Source organism: Periophthalmus magnuspinnatus, chromosome 22 (genome assembly GCF_009829125.3).
Source record: "Periophthalmus magnuspinnatus isolate fPerMag1 chromosome 22, fPerMag1.2.pri, whole genome shotgun sequence".
NCBI lineage: Eukaryota > Metazoa > Chordata > Actinopteri > Gobiiformes > Gobiidae > Periophthalmus > Periophthalmus magnuspinnatus.
The window spans coordinates 14435824-14452751 of NC_047147.1; the positions used below are offsets into that span (position 1 = coordinate 14435824).

The following is a 16928-nucleotide window of genomic DNA, read 5'->3' on the forward strand; positions in this document are numbered from 1 at the left end:
GTGACAGGACTAAACAGTAGCGCGCGGGCTGAGCTCAGCAGTTGCGCGCGGTCTTTACTGTACTGGTTCACTTCCGTGGTTGTAAAGCGGTCTCGTGCTACGGGGAATTTCCCGTCCACGTGCGTGAAAACTGTGTCGAGAAGGCGGGATCAAAACAAAGCCGTTCATTGGTTCCCGCGGCCGTATGTAAATAAGCTTTAAGGGGATAAAGCTCCTGCTCGCTGCCACAGAAGAGAGTTGGCCGACAGAAAATGGCTTTTCTTTAACTGGGTTTATTTACTAAAGTTTAGCACCGCCCTGGCGGCGGAGTCACGGTGGAGCTGACGTCGGCGAAATGAAATCAGCCGCTTTCCTTTCTCCTCACAGAATGAAGTCGTCGTGGAGGTGATTCGGACTAAACTTTTTGATGCTCATGGATATGACTTCAATCTCATTTTTCTGACTAAAGCTGTTACAAGAAAGCCTTTATTTGTGGTAAGTGAATTGGTCTACTCATATTTTATGTTTGTTTACATAAAATCTGCCACACTTTCTTGATAGTTGTAGCTAAAGCCCATATTGACGTATGACAAACATCATCATTTTACTGCCACTTGTAAAAAAAAATAAAAAAAAATCGTACATTAGCAAAAATCATGGGTGTATACTTTACACTGAATTGTCGATGCGGAGTAGGAGACTATACCGGCATCGCTGTGAGCCGACCGGTGCTTGAATGGCTCATTGCGGCACTTGTTACGTACGCATAACAGCGCTTTAACAACAAACACGCTGTCACGCACACTTGTCACGCACGTTTGCTTCACTTTTTGACCGTTTGTGTTAAATTAAGCAATTGCCATTTTCCAACTCTTTGTTCTAACTTCACATCGCCTGTCGATGTTCGGAATCCTGCGCGTCACTTTGGTCTCCACTCTCTTGTTTTGTGGCGCGGCTCCAACATGTCGCTCTGTTATTGTTTAGTGACATGTGATGTAAGTCCTTCATTATGGCCGTGTAGAAACTGTGTCAAAAACATAGCCGCGTCTCACCCCTCACCCCTCCTCTTTTGTTTGGGTTATTTTTCTTTTGCAGCAGGGGGAGCCACTGTCTGACAAACACTCTGGGACAGTAGACTAATGAGCACAGGACAGTCCTATCTGAAAAGTGGGCATATTCTATTTTCGCGGGTCTTCCATGTTCTGACCGTGTTTGTCAAAACAAAATATGAAGTGGTTTTGGTTATATGGTTTATTGTGAGGGCACAGACTGTAGCGTGAGGTCTGGGCATGCTAGTGGTCTCTGTTTAGGCTGGGTGAACAAATGAAAACTCTGGCTGGCAGCCTGACAGACCGAGCCAGGGAGAGTAACTCCTCACACACTGTCATTACCCTTTGGCTCAAGCCCGCACTTGGTGGTGCTAGTAGTAACCCTATATTACAATTCAATGGCAATGTGGGGCTCAGTTGGCGGGGCAACTTCCACATTGTCCATATTTTTGATAAATCCTATAACCGTGCACGACAGTTTAGGTTGAGAGAAGTCATGATGATGCCTTTTGAAACACCAGGTTTATTGTTATAGTCAGTACTAACATTTACTTAGAAAAAATGTATGTAACTATCACCCATATTGCTGCTTGAATAGCAAAGAGTCCACCTCTGATTTGACCCAGTGAGCCAAACCTTCTCCAGTGCCTGACCACAGACAACAGTGCGGTTTCATCACTGAGATGCACACATCCATTTAACTCAATTCACTGTGGACTCGCCACAGACTCGTGAGGGCCGACCATCTGCTCATTTTCTCCCACCAACGTGACCAATGAGGTTTTATTGATTCAAGGGCACTCATTATGAAGCAGACAGGTTGTCTATAATCAGAAACAAGAGAATGAATACATAATAAATGTTTGTGAGCTCATCTTATTGACTTTAGTGGAGGACATTTTGACAAATGCATCATTAACCTTTTTTCATCTGTTTCTTTAAGGCCACTCAACGCACAGCGACCCCGCATGGAGGATGAGGAGGATGATGTGTTTGAGCCAGATCTGCACTGCTGGCACACCACATTCAGGCAGATAAAGTGTGAAGACCGGGCCACGCAGACCCCTGGCCCTGCCCTGGCCCCCAACAAAGGCATGCTTCCCTGTGGAGTGGCAGAGGAGCCTAGACCACTCTTTTACGGTATGCTCTTTATGCGCATGTTTGCTCAGAACAGGGAAAGGGAACATGGGCTTGTGCGTGACTACTAGTTATAAAACAGAAGCGTTCTTCTCTAACGTGAGATAGTGTGAGAAAAGTGTATCTGTGTTGTTAGTCTGATCAGCCCTCGGCGCCTGATAGTCCAGTTTTTATGATCCGCATAGAGTGTGCCCAGCTGCTTTGCCATCCAAAGGGCGCCAGCCTGGCATTGTGACTCATGGGAGGTGACACTGCTCACCTGAAACACAACACAAACTGGATAAAAGATACCTCTGTCCAACTCTGTCCATTCGCAAACGTATGACTCCTAGAGTAGGGTCCAAACTACAGACAAAGGTGCATGTTAAGAAGCCTATAAAATCAAACAAAATGCATTGTTAGGATAGTAAAGAAGTATCATCAAGGTATTTATGGCTGCATGATATATATGTCACTTCACAGGCAACGCAGGTTTTCGATTGCACTTCCCAGCACATTTTGAACTTGGTGAAGATCAGGAGGCAAGTGAATCACTACAAGAGGGAGAGATGCAGAACGGGAGGGAGCCACTCCCCAGGCACCCTGTGGCAGTACGCAGCATGGAGGCCTGCATCGGCCACAAACTGCAGCTCATAGGAGACCAGTTCCACCGGGATCACTTACAACGGGTGAGAGAGCACTGACACCACATAAACATTTGTACAAACTTAAAGTTTAATGTTGAGGCAAAAAGTAAAATCCTTCTGTTTTGTTTCTGGTCATCTCTTTTTTATAAAGTATGTAGTGGTTCAAGTACAGAAATACTGTATTAATTTGAAGTAAATTTTGATGTAAGTTATCAACTACCATGTAAACCACTACCACAACCCTTTAAACGCACAGTACAACAGACTTCATTTGTCCGTAGTAGTGCTTTACTTGCCTGTTTGTTTTGGTGAGTCTGAGCATGTGTACAACTTTATCCCTGCATCAGCCCCCTCTGCCTCTGACAAACTGAACCAGGGAGGCCCATCCCCCACCCTTTGCCAGCTTGAGCCCCCCTCCCCCTGCCTGCTCTTCCTGTTTATTTCTCTCTCTTCTCTCCTGTTTCCCTAGGCAGGACTTTGGGAGGATGCTTGGCCTAGAACAAAACACTAGAGCTGTTCCTGCTTTGTGTTTAGTTCTTGATTAAACCTGTTGCACAATGAACTTTACACTAGTAGTCTAATGTTAGGTGCAGGAGAAAGCAGAAGTGGCGGGAGAAGGTGTACATGTTGTAACCCGAAGCGTGAGTGTGTGAGCCCTGAGGGAACAGCTGTGGTTCCAAGGAGTCTCTCATCAGGCGGAGACAAACAACAGGCCATTATACACACTACATACAGTATATAGGACTGAAATACAACTAAACAGTTATAGTACAGCATGGACCTGTAGAAACACTCAGACTCCTCTGATCGCTGCACTTATCAGACTCTTATGTAGGGAGGCTGCACTGTGCACCATGACTCATATGTTGTGACACCAGCATTAGACATTAGATATGAGACATGCAGACAGTGTTAGACTGCCAGTTTGAGACTTGTTGTGTGTCTGGGCTGTGTTGACGTCCTGCACACAGGGGCCACTGCGGAAGGAGGAAGTGGTCTGTGGGCCGGTACTGCTTGAGTAAACTTCACACAGGACAGTGTGGCTGTCTGCTTGGGCTCTGTGATGTCATATGGAGGTGACTTTCAACATTAGATAATATCTCTTGAATGACACTTTCAGCCATATTTCCCTGCTGTGCAAATGTTGTATTTTGAACAGCTGTAGTTGTTTTTCCTGCTTCCACTGTCAGTAGTATTCTGTGTACCCGTGTTAGCGTTTGTCTCTTCTGTCACAGGCTGATTGCACATATTCAGCACAAGCACTTGTCTCTGAGCCCTCGGAGTGCTTTGCTTGGCTCTTTTCTTGATAGATTTGGGAGCACTGTGCCTTTGAGTGTTCTTCATGAGGCCTATGGCCCCTGGCTAAAGCGGGGATTAAGTAGCAGAGCAGAGTTGGTGGATGCTGACAGATAAATTGCTCCTCGTCAGAAAGAGCTGGAAGGGACTAAGTTCCCCCAAAGGAAGGCCTAGCCATTTGAGCCAGGCCAGTAATGACAGTCACAATGGCAGGAAGACTGCTGCACAGGGCCTCTCCAGAGTTGGGTTTCATCAGTGTTTTTTTAAGAGACGAGCCCTGGTGCTGTGGAGAGGAGGTGTTGAAAGATGGTTGAATATCACTGTGTGTATAAATGTGTGTGCAGTTTTATCTCTGTCCTGTTGGCCTGAGGGCAGAGCTCTCTCTCTCTTCTGCCCCTAAACCTTCTCTTGGAGACAGTTGAGCATTAGGAGCTTGACTGTTTAATCGGGTACAGTGTAGATGGTGCTTGGCCTTAGTGCTACACTTGTCTGCAGTGTGTGTTTTTCGTACATCAGATAAGCTTGTGTTTGTATTTGGATGTGGCTCCTCCCTCGTGTGACTAACTCAGTGTCTGCCACAGAGGTTAGCTGCTCTGTTTGTCCTGGCTGATAAGGCTGTGCTTCTGAGCACCCTGACAGACAGACGCATGGACAATGATAAAACACACCATGCCAGTGTCACCGTGACGACAGGAGCATCTGCGCAGGCTCTGCTGCTTTATCAGGAGTTAAATATAGACTTTTTCTGACAGCTGCGGGAGGGACTCATGACTGATTGTGAAAGTTCTTCACACACTTCTTAATATGACTGTGTCTTTGTTTGTGCTGACGATGCTCTCTGGGCCTGACAGTGCTGAGGCCATAAGGTCAATGCCACAAAGCGCAGCTTCTGTTTATACCGATTAATAACATACATGTCTCTTATAGTAAAAACTCACTCTTCATACAATGTGGCTGTCACCCAGACCTGCCCTGCAGCTCTGTTGGAGTTCCACTACTCCAGGACATAGGTTTGAACATTCACGTTTGTCATATCTCCACAAGTTACTTTGATAGCAACTGATTTAATCATCTTATCAAACCTTAGGCTATAGTTTGTTTACATCTTGATTCTACTTTACATTCCCAGTTCAGGTAGAAATGACACAGAAAGAGAAGCATCCGAGCTTATGCAACAGGCTGCAAACGTCAACAGTTTATAAGGGAGACAAAGCCTTATCGCTGTTACTAGGTCAGTGTCAGGACAACTTAAGAGACACATGTTGTATCTAACTTCAGGGACCTTCACTAAACAATTGGAGGTCAAGAAGGTGCCATAACCTTGCCTGACCCCATACTTGTGTTTTTCTTATAGTTGATATAGTCTGAAAATAAATCCAGTGCTATGGGACAGGATGGAGTCTGTCTTTCGTCTGCACGCGAGCTACTACTGTACCTCTGATACGGACAGGCCATGCCTCTGGTGAAGAGCTCCCTAATCCCATTTGGACCAATTATCTTATCTTCACTTCTCCAGAGCACTGATAGTATTATCCCTCTAATCACACACAACCCAATTGGCTCACAAACCTGGCTGAGAGCACCTCCTGAGCAACTGCTGCTCACTGCAAGAAACATCAGCACAAGTGTGACCCAGTGATGAATGTGTTTATAGCTGGTCATGTCTGAAGGGAGGCCCACATTGAACTGGGACACTAGGCCTTTCTATTAAGTATTGTCAATGACTGGAGAGACTGTTGACAAAATACTAGCCATGTTCCGCTGTCTAGTTCTGTCTTTCCGCCCCCGTGACTCAAGGGCATCCTACAAACATATCCAAAATTTTCATCATTAATATTAATTTCATGAATTTTCAGCGAGCATTGTCAAAAAGAATAAATGCTATTGCGAATGTAAAACTGGCATTCTACACATTCTACATAGCACAAACATGAGTGATTTTTGGGTAAATTAATGTTTACAAACTTGTATTTTTTTGTGTTGTAGTATCACCAAAATCAAAGGAACCAGGGCCCAGTGTGGTGGCGTTTGGCTGCAGCTTTGCTCAGTCTCCTATTCAACCGCAGAGGACGAGCCGCAGCGGGACAGAGGTGAGACAGCCCCCTCCCCTCTGTCCCATATGAGGAACTGGACTCCTAATGGCACTGTTTTATCCAACACGGGTCTGTTTTGGAGAGGAAACAAAAAAGAAGGTCACCGCGGGACGGAGACAACCAATTTTTATACTTTTTTGTCTTTCCAAGGCGATGCCATGATGTTCTGAGATTTCCCCAAAAGAACAATGTCAATATTTTGGTATACATGTTGTGTAGAAGTTTTGTATAGTACTGAATGATCTTTTTGCACTTCAACACGTATCCTCCGCAGACCCTGGGAATGCCTTATAATTCAAATGTCTTCTGCCAGAAAGAGTATTGAGCAAAAATCAAGAAGAAGGTTTTCGGTTGTGAAGTTGTCCGGGTAACCAGTCGAGTTGATATACTCACTTTTCCAAAGACTCCGAACAAAGCATTTTGCACCTCAACCATTCATCTGTTCATTTTTATGTTGTTAATTTTGTAAAATTTCTTTATTTTAACATTTTCTTGGTATTGTTAACATTCAAAAACACTGGGAGCAGAGAGACGTGTATTATGCCTTTAAAAAAAGTCAACATGCCATATAAATACATGGACATTGGCCTTCCACTTAGTCATGTGCTGGAGTATCGGGGTGGAGTTAGCGTTAGCATCACTTACTGGTTAAACAAGCCTGGTAAGTGCAGCTGTACAGTCAAGTGGCAAATATTGTCAGTGTTACAAATTCTCATCAGCAAACAGCCTTTTCTGCAAATCGATTGGGCACACAATTTTTTTTGACTGAAACTAGAAGCACAAGCAAGCTTTTCACAAAATTGTTTTAGGCAAAATTTGGAAAAATGTTAGCATTTTGGATTGGACCAGTGTAGGCTGTATTGTCTCTGTGTTTTTTACGATTGTTCTCAGACTTTCATGCCCTTTGAGTGGAGCACTGGATCCACTGTTTTTGCACTATACTACTACACATCCTTCAAAACAGATTGTTACCCAGCGTACCTCTGTCACTATGAAGGTAGCAGTTAAGTCTTATATCTTTTTAACACATTTCAGAGCCTCAATATTTCTGGAAATGTCTGAACACCAAACGGATAGCAACATGTGAACTTCCCTCAGGCTACTATTTTGTAACCACCAAGTTTATATTATAATAATTTGGGATTTGTTTTGTCTATGGTGCTCAGATCAGATTTGGGTATCACAATCACCATTGATTATTATATTAATGTTAAGGACACTGTTGAAGATACTGTATGTTTTATCATTGACCAGCCAACTTGTGGACCCATGGAGCAAAACATATCAGGGCTCTTCAAATGCTCCAGTATAGTGTCATGGTTATCACTGCGATATAAGGATTTTTTCCTCTTGATAGATTTGCTATCTCAGGGACAGATTTTGCAGCTACTGAGAATCCTTGAGAATCATTCACTGTTTGCATGCAAGCAGAGACATTTATGCCTTAAAGGGGCTCTACCTGATTATTACTGTCTAGAAACAAAAAAAAAAACAAAAAAACAGAACTAGTTCATTTTAAACTGGTTGCAGCAGACCAAACTTATTCCTCGTATCCTAATTATTCACCACATTGAGTTTATAAGCAGGTTTCACAACTTTCAGAGGCTAGAGTTTTGGTTTTGCCGTCACGCAACTGCTAACAAGAACTAACATGCTAACAGCACACCAGCATTTTTTCCTGGTTTTCAGACAATAAAAATGATTTATAATTAGATGCAAAAAGCACAAAGTGGTCTCAGCTGGACCCTATGAGCTGCTTATATCAACTGTACAAAATGTATACATGGCAAAAAGTACACAACCCCTTTAATGAAATGTATGTAAATATTCGATTCAAATTATGTCAAACTTTGATCATTACTGTCTAAATTCAGATATTTCCAAGTGGTCATGATTGAATTGATTTCCCATGATTGGCATTCAACAACTTTAGGCCTGACCATAGCGCCATTACTCACATTTCTCTCTGCTTGTAAGCCTATAGTGATTGAGGAGGAAGAGCAGCAGTTGTTCCCAGTTGATATTGAGAGGGAGGGGAGGAGGAGGAGGGCTGCGGTGGGCTGGGGGGCTCTGGAGCTTGTGGAGGAGAGGGGGTGAGGTGCACTGAATGATACGGTTGTGGTTAATGTTTCCTGCAGATCCTGAACGCTGAGCCAGTCCAGGAAGCCCCTCCCCTCACCAAGTCTCCTCTCCACTTCTTCTGAGATCATTCTTTATGGTGGATTACTTTTTCCTCTTATCTAACTTATTTTGGTATATTTATTTTGTATATCGGCCTGTTTCTTTCTACTGTATACGTGTGTGCAATTCTTATGTCTGTTGGTCTTAGCTGGTTGCCAGCGTTGTGCCTGAAACCCTCTGGCCCTCTCCTCTCTGTCTTACTCATATCCTGCCGACAGTTTAACCCCACAACAAACAGTAACAATAACAAAGAGTGCATTTTATCTTTTTGTGACGCCAAATTGTTCTACCTCTGACTGAGCTTCACAGCTTTGAACGAGAGCAATAGAGTGCCATGGACACAGTGGTTATTGGGCGTTAGCAGACAGTAGTGGGAGTCCGCTTCCAAGTTTGTATGATACTTGAAAACCATTAGAACCACCACAGTTGAGACCTTTGGGCTTCATGGTGACTGTATATGCAGGAGTTTTTACTTTTTGACCCAACCAATGCAAACATTTAGTTTGTGGTTTAGGAAAGCAGTAGTTTTGATGCAGTTTCATGCAATCTTGCCTTTTTAAAGAAACACAAGTTGTACTGGGGACATGATGATGACCGTTAAACCATGAAAGGTTGCCTTCAGAGACTTTAAATGTTGAATCCTATGGTGTTATTTGAGTTTGAACCTTGTGTTGTAATCAACATGCACTGGAAAGTATGGTTTGTAGATCCCATGGGTCCATATGTGTTGTGTTAATGTATAGTATATACTCTGGGTTGTTTTCTTTAGGCTCTGTGCCACATGTCAGTATATATTGTGCATTGACCTGAGAGACTGGGCCTGTTGGATTGATTTAAAGGGAACACACCACATGGTGCTCTGTGTATTCTGTAGTAAAGTTCCCATACTGCCCTAAGAGCAGCCATCCCTGAGTGGGACATGTATTTATGGAAACCGTCAGTGTCTTGAATTTTGTAGTCCACTTTATATACATTTTAAGGAAGGTTTTGGATTTGAATTTTTAAACAATAACATTTCTTCTTCATGGTCTTTCTTAACGTTTTAACATGTATTTTCATAAAATTCTCTGTTTTTTTAGACAGTTCGAACTTGTACAAAGTCCGTGTGACCAAGGGCATTGAGTATAGTAACTCAGCACACATTCCCTGCACATCTCCATGTGGTTTTAACCCTTTACTGTTGTGGTCACAATGAATCATTGAAACAGTGAACACGGGAATATGCCTTTAACTGCTCAGTTCTACAGTCTTGATTATCACACACTCTCTGTATACCAAGAAATGAGACCCAGCGAACATGTAGCATTTTTGTAAACATTGACTGTGTGTTTTCGAGACTCTACTGTGCACTCATTTTTGTGTTTTTATATATTTTTGGTTGTTAATATTATATGGAAGACAATTTGTAATGTAGTGCAATATGCTGTACATATGGAGCTTTGCTCTACAAATCTTTTTCAGGATTTCTTGTTGTTTATTGGTACTTTTTTCAATAAAACTTTATTGAAGGTGTCATGTTTCCTGATGTTTTTATACAGAGTAAGATTACCAGTACACCAGCTGACATAATCCATGAACCAGGCCCCTTTCTTTTATGGATGTGTTACACGAAGACCAGTACCACTCCCTTCTGTCCACTGGGCGAATGAGAAGCTGTCTGAGAACAGACACAGCCAGAGAAATGTACTTGTGCTCTGCTCTCACTTCTGAGTGATGTGTTTGAGAAAGCATTAGCTGTTATTGCATTAGCCCAGTGTGTTGGAGCAGCCAATCCTCACACAACGTACCTGAACCACTGAAACCTCACACAACGCACCTGAACCACTGCTAACTGTTCTCACTCCACAATATCATGCTGTAACACAGCCTTTCACTTCTAACATATTCCACCACAGCAGCCTGACCTCCCTGCAGGCATGTGAGTAAGTGTCTGCCTTTGACACTCATAAAGTTTCATGTGTATAAACCCAAACGTGTCCCCGTCGCACACACATCAGAGCAGCCCTGCTCATACCTGTCCGCCCCTCCCCCCTCGAGGCAGACACGTGGCACTTCCATTGTGCTGGTTGTTCGGTACAGTTGCAGGACCCACCCACATCTGACTCACCTGTATGTGTGCTGACGGTGACCCCTCTCCTGGTTGACATATGTACACAATGACAGAGAATGTGGTGGAGGAGAGACTCAGCTGACGGTGTACAACTGCAGCACACTGCTTATAATCCTCCCTCTTAAATGTTCAAGAATCTCCAGCCTTATGACAGCTAATTAACACAGCTATTTATACAACTGTCACAACATGTAAGGATCATATGGCTGTTCTGGTAGAAAGGCAGCCACAGTTGAAATTATATGAAAGTGTGAAAATGTTTTTTTCAGTTTCAAGTTATTGATTTCTTTAAAAAGTTGCACTTGATCAGAAACGCATCAGTAAAAAATATTCACCTCCCCACAGCTCTGACTTGTAACTTGGCCTGGTGGCATCAACTGCCTGTCTCCACAGAGATTGATCAGTTTAATGTAATACTCTGAAACATTCAGGGTAAAGTAATAACATCTCCATGGAGACAACTAGGTGAGGGACCTTCTAAAAGAGTATATGCTGCACCTTTAAATTATTACTACATTCACAACTTATTGAAGACCCAAGTTAGCTAGAACCATAGATGTTGGCAACTCAAAGTGAGGAGGCAATTCTGCTTTCTAATAGACTATAGAGAGACCACATCTCTTCAGATCATAAGGGTGCTGCAGTGTCATGTTAGCTTATATTAACCTTATTTTTAACCCTGAGGATGTCCCCTTCCTCCTTTAACCGCCCGCGCTCTGCTCCAGGGTCTAACAGGGAGAGCAGTGGCTTTCCCTGCACAGAACAATGGCACCAGTGTTCCCTGCCCCGGCCGCCCGCTCAAAGAGACACCCATTAGACGAGCGTCTATCTCTGAGGTCAGCCCTGTGGGTCTCTCACAAGTACAGCTCTTGTTTATGTCTGCCAAACCAATCAAAACACTGCAGCCTACTACGACTGCTAGCCAAAAAGTAATGCAAAAACTTTTATGAATACTTCAGTTAAATAAAGTAAATGCTGTGAAATGGCTACACAAATTACATAGTTACTTTTCTCAAAGATTTTATTGCCTGAAATGTTCCACTGTTAAGCATTAGACGTGTCTTTGGAAAAAAGGAGGTGATGTCACCAGGCCAAGTTACAGGTCTCATCTGTGGAAAGATGACCCCACTCACAGTAAAAATGCATAGGAATTTTTAGCAATAAAAATACAAATTGAAGGAATGTAAGACAGATATGTTTGATGCCATACTGTGGAACATTCCAGGCAAAGTAAAAAAAAGTTAACCTGACTCACATCAGATTGATGTACATTTATCAACCCGGCTCACGCTGAAAGCGACCTGGAGAAGGGCAGAACTTATTTATTTATTTATTTATTTGGTTTATTTAACAGGGACAGTGTACATTAATCAGCATTTCTGTAAGTGTACCAGATTTAGCCAGAAAGGCTGTAGTCCCTGGACAGACTTCATGACTTGCTGTAGGGTTGTAGCTCAGACACCTTCCCTGTCTACAAATGCACAAAGCACCTCCCTTTGCACATTTTTCAGAAACAACATAGTCTGTATTTTCACTAAAATAGGCAGAAATACATCTATCGGCATCACAATGTTTGTTTTGATTCATTGGGAGTGTTGCCTTTGGTTTCCACACTCAATGCTGCTCTGTGATTGGTTCGCCAGCTCCTGGGCGAATTTGAACCTTACAGTGAGATTATGTCAAAATGGATTGAGTTTGTGAACTCACGAATATCGCATCTTGCTGTGCACAAGTAAAGCAAAGCCCCACAAAAAAAGTTTGTCTTAAGATGTTGTTGCTTTTTGACAATAGCACATCTTTAAAAAGCTGTTGTTACAGCGTGTACCCCCCAGTCCCACCCTTCTCCCATCCACCCCTCTGTCAATGTTGCCATGGTGAGCTTAGCCCATGCATGCAACAAGGTGTGCCTCTGAGATAATAGGAGCTTTAACAATAGCCAGGCATATTGTGCACACTCTTAATCCTCTATGATCTGAACAAGTGAATTCTCCAATGCATTGTCAAACATCTTGTTCGTGTATCTGCTTCAAATTTGTCATCGTGACTCAAAAGACGGCTTTGCTTTGTTGATGGTTATGTTCTGTGCTACAAATCGCATGTCTGAGCTGAAAGGTTTATCGCCAAGTCAAACAATAAGGATAACATCTGCTCCCTCCCCTTCTCACCCCCCTCACTCCATTCTGTGTGACAGCACCAAAACACTCAGCCAGTGCACACAGGTTCACGGGGAGGAGCCATGCACGGGGGAAAAGTTGAGTGAAAACTTTGTAAACTGTATTTAATTACTATATTTCTCAGGTAATTATTTCTGTTTAAAATGATCTCTTGTGTAATAACTTTATTTTGGCAAACTATTATTTGTAATAGCTACAACATCTGTACAGAACAAATCTTTGGCACTTGTATAACGTCCTACATTCTTATGTTTAAGTCAACTCTTTGTATTTCACCATTGTTCTTATGGAACTCCACCACTCATTGTGTGTTGGACATGCCCAAACAACTCCCCTGGATCCTGGTGGGGATATGTTAAACAGATCAGATAGCTCCTCCCAATGTGAAGGAGCAGCAGCTCCACACTAAACACCTCTCAGTAGGCTAAAAATACTCTAAAACCTACTTGAATTGTTTCAGTTTACCCACAAACCAATCTGAAAAACACAAGCCCTGTTCCAACTGTGACCATAGTCCTGGACTTGGAGCACCAGGATGTTACCACAATGTTGTTTTTTATGTTTCTTTATGTCTGTTTCGTATTTGATTTGACTCTTGCATACATGTGCAAAAACACTTGAACTCATTTGAACTCATTTGATAGAAAGCCTAATGTCAGGCCTGTACGTCTTTGCCAGTGTAAAATTTGAACACTCTCTCCTCTTGTTTGTGCACACATCTGGTGCTCTGCTGTCATGCGAACAGGCGGCTAAGCTAACAGCGCTGCGTGTAGCTGTGTGCAGAGAGGAGGGGCAGGAGGAGCGGGGCCAAGTCATGGAGCTTCAGCCGGGCATGCCATGGGCGCACTCACCCTGCCCCCTCCCTCTACTACTACTTCTGTTATCGCTATGACTCGAGACAGCTGAACTCTTCTGGCAACAGACCCTTGAGTCTGACCCCCACTGACCCCTAGCAAGCTCCTGTCACAGCTGGGGCCAAGAACCAATCTGCTAATGCTTAATGTCAAATAAACAACTTTCTGACAGCCATCTTGTTTTGTTTATGCTCCATGTTCGGTGTCTCGTGCTCCACCGCCTGCCTTCTTTACTTTCTCTATTAACTGGAGGTTGGGCAATCTCCATGCACACAGCACTGTGAGTTTGCTTTGTTTACCAGGAGCAGCCCAGCCGAGCGCAGGGCTTTGTCGAGCGCCATTCAGTGGAGCCACACAGCTGTGACACACACACACAAACGCACACAGACGCACACACAGAACAGACATCTGACTCACAAACCCTGCAGTATCCTGTGGTCAAGGGGAGGGATTTAAACCCTCACAGCGCAGCGCATGAACCTGCTGAACTTGTCTTCTTACTTCTCCTGCTGGCTATTGTTCTCTCAACTTTTTCTACATCTCCATACAAATTAAAAAGATGCACCCTGGAAGCATGAACCCAGCGTGCATCCGCCTGTCCCTGCGTGTAAAAATCCATGAAACATCTGAAAAAGACACAAGTGTGCTCTAATTATGATTTGGGTTGTCACTCAATACACAGTACATAAACAAGTGGGGTTATTGTTGGGAACTAATTGGCACGAAAAACTTGTAGTCAGCATGGTTTCCTGGGGACACTGAAGAGCGCTGCACACTGACACAGCCTGAGGTGCACTATAATGAGAGAAGCCCACTTTTCCACATGTCTTCTGGAAAAAAGGGCAGCTTAAATCTTTCTGGTTGTAAAAGTGGACCAGTTCAGTGGGTGCATTTTGAGTGGAGCAGGTTGGCATGGCGCCAGGCAGCAGTGAGGCAGCCTGTCTTGTTAGCACAGCTCACCTTGATAACAGCAGAGCATGGGTAAGGCTAAAGCAGAAAAACAAACAGGGCTGAGGGGTGGAGCACAGGGACATGCAACGGCCCTCCTCCAAACACTAACAGCCGCAAAACAGTGGAGTCAGAGCAGCTTTGCCTGGATCAAGTTTCACAACAGAGCCAGCCAGCACTCTTCGGACTTTTGCGCCTCCCATCCCCCACTCCCAAACTCCTCATTTTCTCCTAGTCTGTTTTTCTTTATAACTATCACTTTACCTCTTTCCTTCTATGCACATTCTTCTCCTTGGACCCTTCTCTTTGGCTGACGGACAGTGTTGATTTAGCCCAGCGTTGGCCAGCTTCCAGCTCATATAAAACAATTGCATGAACTACAAGCGTGAGCCAACTTTAGACGGCCATAAACAAAATCCTTGACTGTTTTCTCTCTCCTCAAAAGACACAGTAATTGGAGTCCAAACTCTCTCTGAACAGTTCTGGAAAAACAGAGATGGCTGCAGTGTAATCAGCCTGTCTCTGTGCCTGACAACCCTGATGGTCAGAGGAAACTGTTACTGTCTCCGTGAGGAAATGTGTCTGTATTTGACCCTTCTGAAATGTAAGGTTCCTGGTTCAGCATGCTTGCATAAAGTTTAGCGACAAATTTTAAAGCCGCCCACACTCGAACCAAAACATACTACTGTGTCCTTGGGCAAAACACTTCACTCACCTTGCCTGTGTATGAATAAAGTGTATGATAAGATTAGCAGATTAACTGATTTGGCCATCCCCATCCGTGGCTACAGAGGCTTACCCTCCCCCAGGTGTCTAGTGAATGAAGAATGACTGCACTAGGGGTGGGGTGACGTGCCAAAAACATTTGTATTGTATCAATTTTCTTTTAACCAGATCACAATTTAGATTTTTTTCATTACGATTCATGTATGCATCCTATGTTTATTTTACCTCTAAGGCATTTACTTGTTCTGAGCACTGATACTTCACTTTTATATGTTTAATTGCACTTGTCACTCAAATAGAGCCTTTCCAAACTACACAGAGGTAAACAATTTTTGGATTTTAAGACCGTAAACTGCTGTTTATGCTGGTTTTGTTGCTTGATGTGACACTCCAACACCTTGCACTTGATTCAACCCTGGAATGTTGAAACCATGCTAAAACCAGAAAATTGTCAGCAGTTGAAAAATTGCACATCTTTAATTCACCCCAAAAGAGATAAACCTGAAAAAACATCTCATTCTTTTATAGCGTTACCTCAAATCCTCCCTTGTCCCTACATGCTCCACAGCGAGGACACTAGAGCAGTGGCTTGAAAACGGCTTACCGCATTCTGTTTGAGCCGTTCACTGCTGCCGTATCTTTGACATGATTGGCTGCAGGATTTGCCCAGAGGACCGCCGGTAAACTTGTGAACCCACCCTTCTCAAACACAGAGCCGTAGACATCTGGAGCGGGTACTCATTGGGGACTGGCGCTCACTGTCTCATCATTAACCTCCATCACCTCCATCTTACATTTGGACAACATGAAAGACACTTTGAGGTAAACAAAAACACCAAAAGCTGTCTAATAACTTTGGGGAGATGAGACAGTGGATATTCTATTATTATAATCTCTGTAACGAATGCGAAATTTCTATATTTTTGGGGTCGTTTAGTTAAAAAAATACCCCGACAGAAAGCTACAGTCCCAGCAGGAAGGCGTCATGGGATTTGGGCAAAGCAAAACAAGACGAGCCATTGCACTGAGCAGATTTACTCATAAATAATTCCCTTGAATAAATGCGTAATGAGGACAGACAGGCTGGTGGGCTGGAAAACAAATGGGAAGAGGTAGAAATACATTTTCTACATTATGCTGTCAAACACGGCAGTTAAAAAGATTTAGGATGACCTGAAAATAACCACAACTGTCTTTGGGTGTTTTTGCTGTTGATGTTCCTATAAACATTCGACAAAATCATAATTCTGTGCTTTGTTGATTTTGCAGATTTTGAATACAGAAAGTATGCTATGAGGGAGGTTTATGTGAACTTGTTGGAGGTGTCACTCATTTTGTTAAAAAATGTCAAATTTATCGTATGCAACTGTTACCTTTTTAGTGTGGTAATAATCTTTTTTTTTTTTTTGTCATTATCCATGCGTTTTAACTCACTGAAGACTGATGTAAAGTGAATTATGCACAATTTTGCGGGTACATCGGGGTATAATTGTAAATGTATGTTTTTCCACTGTTGTGATTGGTTGATTAAACTGAAGGGGGAGGTCCCTTAACTTATATAAGGGGAGTTCAAGGGGCTGTCCTACCGAAACGTTGTGTGAATAAAAGTGAATCAACAATGAGACAGTGTGCAGGAGTTTTTTTTTAACCTTTCAGACCGAATACATAAAGTAAATCATATGCCATTATAGTATACTGGTCAAGAAACCCCATGTCCACTTGGATTGCAGATGAGTGGAGCAACAGTACATTTTA

The 16928-nt window shown here is 43.2% G+C and overlaps 1 protein-coding gene across 1 annotated transcript; it reads left to right on the forward strand.

The window, feature by feature from the left end:
• Positions 1-227: 227 nt before the first annotated feature.
• LOC117390620 (bcl-2-modifying factor-like) lies at positions 228-9873 on the forward strand. Its single transcript, XM_033988395.2, has 4 exons — positions 228-474; positions 1972-2168; positions 2628-2833; positions 6074-9873. Exons 2-4 carry the CDS (start codon positions 1997-1999, stop codon positions 6179-6181), a joined length of 486 nt encoding a protein of 161 aa, XP_033844286.1. The 5' UTR covers positions 228-474; positions 1972-1996; the 3' UTR covers positions 6182-9873.
• The last annotated feature ends 7055 nt before the right edge of the window (positions 9874-16928 follow it).